General features: G+C 34.8%; 1 protein-coding gene across 1 annotated transcript; it reads right to left on the reverse strand.

The window, feature by feature from the left end:
• Positions 1-434: 434 nt before the first annotated feature.
• Positions 435-2,026, reverse strand: LOC109021491 (expansin-A8-like). The gene is made up of 3 exons (XM_019004127.2): positions 1,742-2,026; positions 1,335-1,647; positions 435-1,237 (listed from the first exon to the last, which is right to left on the reverse strand). The coding sequence occupies exons 1-3, from the start codon at positions 1,887-1,889 to the stop codon at positions 922-924; spliced, it is 777 nt and encodes a 258-aa protein (XP_018859672.1). The 5' UTR covers positions 1,890-2,026; the 3' UTR covers positions 435-921.
• Positions 2,027-9,484: the final 7,458 nt, after the last annotated feature.

Raw genomic sequence — 9,484 nt, forward strand, 5'->3', positions numbered from 1 at the left:
GTCATGAACATTAATTTTGATCCCTTCATCAGTGTACGCCCCCCCATGCATGCATTCCATTCGTGCATGTATCGGATATCTTGATTTTTGTATTCTTCCCTTTTCGAGTAATAAATATGTATTAGTATTGAGGAATGCTACATACAGTTATGAGTATGCAATCGTTTTGAAAAAAAGTGAGGTGTATTATTAAAAAATTAATTTTTTTTTTATATGGATATCGTATTTATTTATTTTTTTTAAATAATTGCGCCACACGCTTGCACACTTACGATTGTAAATAATTCGACAATAAGTCAAGTCTGCAGTTAAGTTGTTTTGAGGATGTTTTTCTTTCTCTTTGGATGTTGTGGAATTGCGGATGGGGTTATCGTTCCAATTTATGGAATGCTTTCGTTCAAACTTCTCGTTTCCCTATTAGGACGCCATCGTTCTTTTAGGAAACTGGACCATCCCTCTCACACTTAAATATAGCATAAACAGAGGAGTAGGAGGAGGGGAAGAGGAAGAAGAAGATTGCATCCTAATAATTGTAATATAATTCAATTCGAGTAATGGTATACCACACTCTCATCTTATTTTAATCATACTAAGTGATATGTAGCATATTCATTACCATTAGATGATAAAAAAGTATACAATAAATTATCATTTAATAATGATAAATGTGTCATATCATATTTAGTGAGATGGAAATAAGATGGTAGTATGGTATATAGAATTTTCCAATTCAAAATTCAGGTGGATGAAATTGAAGATACTTATTTAACTCAACACTCAGTTTCAACCAAGCTACAGATTTTTATTTTTATGTTATAAACAAGCCTAGCATGAGCCAGGCTTTTTGTCCCCTCGGCATTAACTTACCAATTATATGTGTACTCTCTCTTCGGTACTCTTTAAACAAGTTTTCATCAACATTCAGTTTCGCAGGGGTACCTGGTTTCCTTCGAAGGTCTGTCCGAATTCCCAACCGGACGGCGCAACATCGTAGCTAGTGACGGTCCTGCCATCACTGGTGGTGACCTCGAAGGAGAGGCTCTGGCCATTGAGGTATGAATTGCTCTGCCAATTCTGGCCCCAATTTCTTGACATGGTTTTCCATCCTGTCTTCGACCCCTTGATTGACACCGTCCGGACATCGCCAGCACCCCCAACATTTGTTATCAGTACCAAGTTGAAGTAAGAATGGCCATTGATGGTGAACCTTATGCCTCCTTTCTTCACACACGGGATCCTGATCACAAAGCATACACATTCATCCATATTTATTTGAGGTCGTTGCTTAATTTGAAACAAAAAGTTCAAGAATTTATATAATATGATCGATTTACCTTCTGAAGACTACGGGCACGATTCCAGCTCGATACTTAGCAATGCGCAAGAAAGCAGGCTCTGCCAAATCGAAGTGTTGTAGAGGGGGGTTGCACCAGCCACCATTGTCGTTAGAGAGAGCATAGTTAGGAGGGCAAAAGTTGGTGGCAGTGACGGTGATGGTGCCGGGGAGGCACCATTTGGGGTCGTCATTGCATCTCAATTGGTAACAAGCTCCGCAGCTGAAGCCATTGTTGAATAGAACAGTGCTTAGAGCTGCAGTGCTAATCCCATATCCTTGGCTGTACAAGTTGCCATATCCGCATGCTCCCCCTGCATTGACACAACTACTTTATATATAAGATACTCGTACCACGCCATGTATATTGATATATATAAAATCATGACAAGCTTTAGGCATACGTACCCATTGTGCCAGAAGCGTCACTGCCGCCGTAAAACGTAGCGTGGGCGCTGTGCCAGCCACCGTAGTCTCCATAAACGCCATGAAGACGTAAGTTGAATAGAAACATGATGAGTTGGAAGAGAAAAAAATGCATTGCTATGGCGGCCATAATCGCGAGTGTTTGCTTCTGTAGGTGAGTCTGTGTATGTATGTGGGGATCTAATTCGATCGGTGAAGAGAGAGCTACTTATAATAGTAGCGCTCATGATAAAAAGAAGAAGAGAGGAAGCTAATTTATAGTACCAGTGAATTAGAGTTAGAGTGGGGAGGTGATGATGAGAGGGATCGAAGAAGATTGATCAAAAGCAATTAATTAATTTAAGTTTAATACAGACCATGAATGCAAGGTACTGGAGCTTGATCTAATACACGTTTAAGCTGCTGCAGCTAGCTAGCTAGCCGATCGACCAAACTGCCAATGAGGTGCGTTAATGAATATTTAATTATTCAGGTTCTCCTTCTATAGCTAGCTAGCTTGCATGTACTATTATTAGGTGAGTTTAATATATATTCATTCATGAATATTGCCAGCTTAAGCTTGTACGTATATATACATATATAAAACTATCATGTCTGCATATTGTAAAATCAGTATTAATATGTGGACTTAATTAATCGTCTAATTTTTGCGATGACTGTTTATATATATTGCTTTTATATGATTAATTACAACATCTCTTCTTATTAAAATTTTAAATTTAAATATATAATATATTTATCTTTAAATTAAATATATTTTGAATATATATATATGTATAAATATATTCTTATTTAATTTCTCTTTTTGAAGAAAATAATCATGGTCAAAATGGGATCTCCTCATCTTCTTTTTTTTTTTTTTTTTTTCCTTTTCAAAGCCGCGTGCATATATAAATATATCATTATTACTTGAGCAAAAATATTAATTATTTACCTATTATAAATTGAGATGGCGGCCTGCAAAATCATGATCTGTACGTGCAATATATATAATATTAGGTTTGAGTCTTCACTTTAATTGGTCAAGTCCATAATCCCTTCAAACATGAGCATATGATCCCCCATCCCCCAAACCTAAAAAAGCTAGTTATCCGTGAATTTGACCTGCAATTTGAATTATTTGTCACACAAGCAGACAATGTCATGAAACGTCATGCATTTTGCCTTGGTTAATGAAATGTTAAGCCCTGCGTACGTACATTGTGTTAAGCTACTACAAGATCAGTTGAATAGCTCCAGCTCATCATCATAGAGATTAGAAGATAATGTTCTGTTATCATATAATTCAAAGTCTCAACAACCTCAGTCCACATCCTTATCTTAACTGCTTGTGTATTTTTAAATATTTGAATTCAAACTTGTATTTCTGATTTCTACAAATCTTCATAGATTTTATAGTAACTACAATTGTAACAAACTCTTCTATATTAATAAGCTGCCAAGTCCCTATTTCTTGAATAGTCTTACACATTGTAATAGGAATGACATATACGTACAAATGAGTTCAAACCCATGGGCTTAGTTAATTATTTGTATCAAACGTGAAAATAAAGATTCAGAAAGTGTCTTGTCTCGTCTCGTCTCATTATTATAATTTTTTTAAATTTTTACATAAAATATAATAAATAATTCTTCTTTTTCAAATCTCAATTCAATATTTTTAAATCTCAAAATAATAATAATATTAAAAAATAATATTCTAATAATATTTTTTTAACTACTTTTATTTTTCATCTAAAATTATTTTATTTCATCTCTAAATCCAAACCAACTCTTAAAATTACTGTCGAGACGTACAAACGCCATAACAAAATAAAAAAAAAAGTCACCATTAATTTGCAAATAAAATGGATCGAAGACTGATCATCTGTTGATCTCAATTGATCAGAAAGCTATATATTATTTCAACTCTTGAAGAAAAATAAAATATATTAGAAGATCATCTAGAATTGATCATATATGCACGATTAATTAATGAGCCACCAAGATTATCAGTCTTTAATCCATATATTAATACGCTGCGCCTTAATTTGGAAAATTTTATATATGAATTACTACTAATGCATTAATAAATTAATATATATTTGATGCATATTCAAATTAGGATAAATATCCAACGATCGGGTGGTCAAATTAACCTAGATGATGATCAGGACTTTGAAATTAGAGTCACGAGAGATGGCAAAGATATATATCATGTTACACCTGTACATAGACACGAGATTTTACTCACGTGTCCACTGTTCGTTGGAAAGTTATTCATATGTAGGAGTCATTGATTGGGTGGCCGTTGACATGCTGGCCGGCCAAATATGGATGTCCAGTTGGGAAGGTGGCTACGTGTCGAAGATGCTAGCTGCTACGTACGTACGTACGTACGTGCTTCACGGGATATTATGTGTACGTGTTAATGATCTTCCCAACCAGATTGTTCTTATCTTAGACTTTCAATGGTCAATCTTTCACACGTACATATATATCTATACTACAAGTGAAATGATTTTTAATCCCATTTTCGTCTCAAAAATATTTTTGAGAAGAAAAAAATTTACCTTTAAGTTGTCTTTAAAAACCCGTTTCAAAAGGCTTTTTTTACACAAATTTGATTTTTGTCTCAAAAAATTACTTTTAAGGATGAAGTTGGAAAGTATCAGTCGTAAGCATTTAATCGAGAATTTTTTTTTCTGAGACGAAACATTTTCATTCTAAAAATCCATTCGAATGGAAATCTTTTCGTTCGAACAACTCTCATCAATTCGAATAGTACAAAAACTTGATTTGAACGACTGAATATATTTGATCATGTTCGAACGCACAGAGTGGGTCTATTCAAACATACAAATTGTTGTCCGAATACAATTAATATGAACGATAGCTGCCAGTTCAAAGATAAAACGACTGTTCGAACGGAAGTCCGTTCTAAGGCTAGGTTCTACAATTCGAACAGATTGGATTTTTCTGAGGTTGTTTGAATGGTTTTATTTTTCAATTCAAACCCAAGGGAACAAGAATTACCGTTTGAACTGAGTATTTTCGATTCAAATGGTACTCATGATGCATAATTGATTTTAATTAAAAATACGATTCTAATATTAAATAATATAATTTAAACATTACATTTGTTCAAATGTTCTGAGACAAAATAATAAAAAGAAAATTGAAGAAAAATAAGTTTTAGGATTGTGGTAGTGGCATAGAGTTTTGGGGCATCATTGATTGCCACTATTCAAACATTTTTTGGGATTGAAGCTCCAGATTCTTTTGCATGTTTTCTTCTAATCTCACCTCTAAATTCGCTACTTGATTTAATTTGGTTAGTAACTTTTTTTCCTTGGACCTCAAATGTTCTATCTCAAGCATTGCTTCCTCTAATTCTTGAGTTTTGTTATTCAATCTGACTTGAGAAGAGGATGATGATGTTGATAATGGTTTCACACAACGTCCTAAGCCCCTCAAATATCCAGAACGTGATCCAAAAATTTGAGAAAAGATCTGAACATCGGTGACAAATAATTCATCAGATGGATCTGCAGCAATTTCCATAAGTGATATCATCTTGTCCTACAAAAAAAATATTAAAGTTAGTATAAGTAATAAAAATATTATTAAAAAATTTAAACTTACATAATTTGCTTCCGCTTCGGGACTGGCCCAAACACCATTACGATTTTTATCTGTTTTAGCATACAATTGAGTCATATTATAGTCTGTAGGACTTTCTTCTTGTTGCAAAAGGGAATTCTATATTAGAATTTAAATCAGAAAAGAATATAGGTTAATATCTAACAGGGGCTAGTATAACTTATCATTTTTTTAGATAAACGATGAAAAGATCGAGAACCCGTAAGGGTGCTACCCGCCCCTTACGGGGGGAGGGCACCGCTTCCCCTCACCCCGCCCCCATGGGGCAGGGGGTGGGGTTTTCACCGCTGCCCCGGGGCTACGGGTGCAGGGCAGATTCATAATCCTCCCCGCCTCTTTTCACTTAAAAAAAATTACTATATTTATTTGATTTAAAAGTTATTTATAAGTGTAAAAGTAATTAAAAATACATTTCTAGATCCAAATTATAAATTTAAATCTTGTAAATATGACTATAATTTAAAAACTATATAACTTTTAAATTTGTTAGTACATATTTTGTGTAAATTGTAATGTATTAGTTTTTAAACTATATAGTTTTAAAATTTGTCAATGCATATTTTGTGAACAAGTCTTACAAATTGTAATATATATTTATATATACACAATTTGTAAAATATAAATATATATTTATGTTTATATATATATATATATATATATATATAAATGGGGGAGGGGTTGGGCCCTTCTCGCCACCTGCTAGGGGCCCTAGATGAGGAGCGGGGTTGCCCACCTGGCCATGCGTCAGGGGGGGGGGAGCGGAAGCTAGGCGGGGCCCACTGCCCACCCCTAAGAACCTGCATAATAGTGTTTCGTTAAATTTGATTTATTTACTTTGTTCGCAATACTCCGTTGCTAGAAAAAACATTATGTTTATATCTTTAATACATCAATCATTTATTATAAAAAAAGATAGCCACGAAATTATCTAATAAGCAGGATTTTCAAACATATTCCAAACCTTCTCTCATTCGTTTGGTGGCATTGTTTGGAATGAATTTTGACGCACCTTTGTTACAATACTAAACTTCTGATAGTGTGCATGACATCGACCTTTGTGCCTCCGAAATGCATTGGACATTAACTCATCAACCGTTAGTCAATCCTCTCGCCGGCCAAAATTAAGTACAAACTCGTCCTTCAAAAAATTATAAACAATTAGCATAAATACAAACTAATATTAAATTAACATGTTATACTTAATTTTTTGTTAAGTAACTTATTGTCAGACAACAATTTTTGTTGTGGTCTTTCACATCTTGGAAAACTTTAGCCACAGAGGATGTAGCCATTAATGCATATGTGCGAGTAAGGGTACAAACACAAGAAGCAAGACAAGCTGCCGAATTTCCAGAACCACCGGTGTAATCATCAGAAATATCAACTTTAATTTTTTTCGTTTTCCTTACTTTCTATATGCAGACACCCTTTGGAGTGCCTCGACCTCGACGCTGACTTACAACAACTATATATACGTATAGTAATTAAACCACATTTTAATTAAATACTAATATATTGAAAATGTATATTACTTAAATCGAGTAATAAATGTAGAGTTTAATTTGGTAAAATACCTTCTTCTGAGTTAGGTGATTTTGGCCCACCATTCATGGCAGGTGAACCAATTGGGGAGTCAGTAATGAATGGAAATGGCACATGAGTTGCTTTGCGTTTGGGAGACATATCCGTTTGAAACTGTAATAAATTATTATTCTAAAAAATGTTACGTAGATTTATAACAATGATACTTACACAAACAGGACATCCTGTGTATTTTTATTACAAACAGGACAAGCCACTCCAACCAGACAAGTTTTCGTATGTTGAGAAATCATTTATTGTCCACGGCACTGCAGCATGCATCTTGAACTCCCGCGACGAGGCCGCATCAGATGTACTAACACCCTGATCCCACAACTCTTTCAACTCTGCAATCAATAGCTGCAGATATACGCCTATTTCATTCTCTGGTGACCCTGGCCCTGATATCAGTAGAGTCATCATAAATACGGATCCTTCGTGCACTTCCAAGGTGGCAAATTATATGGCATTAAGATGACATGCCAAGTACTATGGAAAGTGCTCATGTTGCCAAATAGATTAAAATCATCAGTTGCTAAACCAATACGTACATTGCGAGGTTCTTCGGCAAACCATGGGTATTCGACATCAAATTTCTTTCATTGCAAAGAATTTGCAGGATGCGAAAGAAAGTTTTCATTTCGGACTCTTTTTGTGATGCTAAAACATATCTTTTGCAGTCAACCAGGACGTAAACAATCTTTGAAGTCGAAGAATTAACGAAAAATGTCTTAACACTTTTTGGGGTACATTACGCTTATCAGATGTCCATCTTGACTCATGACACATTGGACATGAATCAAATTTTGCATATTGCTGCCAAAAGAGAATACAACATTCTTACAAGCGTGAATGATATTATAATAAAACACATAATTTTTCTGTTCAAATGAGACTATACCGTTTGAACATATGTGTGTTTAGTTCGAGAGTAAAGCACTCCTTTTAGTCGAAGGAGTAGGAAGCGCCAATGATGATGGATTGCTATGCAGGTTAGGAGAATTGCTATGCCAGTACAGGGTATACTTAACTTAGTGGTTAGCTTTCAGATTGTAATTATGGTTAGTTCGAATAGAATATTTTTTGTTCGAATGGGTTGTTTCTTTAATATAATATAATTACAATTTTATTTATACTTTATTTATATTTGTTATGGTTTATGATCAACAGTGATCTAATGGCAACTAGTGGAAGAAAATGTGGGAGAGAAGCCGACCAACCTAGCGGAGAAGCTAGTGCTCAGCCGCGAAGACCGATATTGGTTGAACAGGAGATCATTCTATATGACTTCCGTGATATTGCTTGGGATGGACAGAGCATATACTCCATCATCACCTACCGATGATGAGCAGCGATCTGTCAGCAGAGGGGTGTTGCCTATCCGGACATGGTCGATGAGTTTTACCGTACCATGGGTGAGATGGAGGCTAATACGGATACCTTCACCTTTACGTTCGGGGAGTGAGTATTATTATCTCACCCTTTGTTATTTCTGATTTTATTGGTATCCCGTGCGTGATTGGTAAATACCCTGCACCGGTTGTGCTAGATGTAGGGACAGATGGTGAGGGTGATAGTGAGGACCATGCTCCAGTAGATGATGGTCACACAGACGATGAGGTTCTTCAGATGATGATGGATGCTTCGGCTCCTCCATATGATGGCAGGAAGGTCATCAGGTAAGTAGACTTTACAACATTTTTTAGAATGCTAAATTTAATTATTTCCATTAACGTCGATTTGAGGAAACACAAGACAGATTTCAACATCGAGCGAGCTAGATTTATGTTACAAATAGCTCGAGGAGAGCCGATTGATCTGCAATTATATTTCTTCCTCCATATTCGATATGGGTCACATTATTCTAGTGGAGGCAGTCTACCATTTGTATTGATGGTCTCTAATCTCCTAGTCCAATTGGGGGTTAATGTGCAAATGACTGAGAAGAGGCAACCACAAATCTAGCCTCTAGCAAGATGACATTCAGCAGGAGTGAGGGTCACTTGCAGAAGACTCGAGCTAATATTCCAGCAGCACAAGATAGTGGCACAACGAGTGATCCATCTTCTACTCTTATTGGTGTTCAAAGACAGTCTGCTAGGGCTACTTTGGATGAGTTACGATCTCTGCTCGAAGAGGATTTTGAGCTACTTACCAGATAGATAGTTTTAGTTTTTATTTGACTTTTTTATGATGTATCAAACATTATACTTTTGGGATGTAATTAGTGTATTATTTTTATTTTTGGTGTTTGCTGGCTTGTTTATTGTCAAAAATATTTTTTTCTTATTTTGCTAAAATAATATATATTTAACTAAAAATCTTATTTAACACAAAAGAACTCAATAAAATATTTTTAAATTAATTACATAAAATTAATTTATGAATATGAAATACTTTAATTCACCATAAATAATACTTATATAATATATCTATATTTCTTATATTTTGAAAATGATAACTAATAAGTTAAAAAAAATTATTTATTTTTAAGGTATTTTG

The sequence above is a fragment of the Juglans regia genome, chromosome 3, assembly GCF_001411555.2.
Source record: "Juglans regia cultivar Chandler chromosome 3, Walnut 2.0, whole genome shotgun sequence".
NCBI classification, from domain to species: domain Eukaryota; kingdom Viridiplantae; phylum Streptophyta; class Magnoliopsida; order Fagales; family Juglandaceae; genus Juglans; species Juglans regia.

What these genes read in the sequence shown, in the direction of transcription:
- LOC109021491 (XM_019004127.2), bottom strand. Translation starts at nt 1,889, where the DNA reads ATGGCCGCCATAGCAATGCATTTTTTTCTCTTCCAACTCATCATGTTT. An exon ending in TGACGCTTCTGGCACAATGG is followed by an intron (nt 1,648 to 1,741) that starts GTACGTATGCCT and finishes GTGTCAATGCAG; the next exon opens with GGGGAGCATGCGGATATGGC. An exon ending in GTGCCCGTAGTCTTCAGAAG is followed by an intron (nt 1,238 to 1,334) that starts GTAAATCGATCA and finishes CTTTGTGATCAG; the next exon opens with GATCCCGTGTGTGAAGAAAG.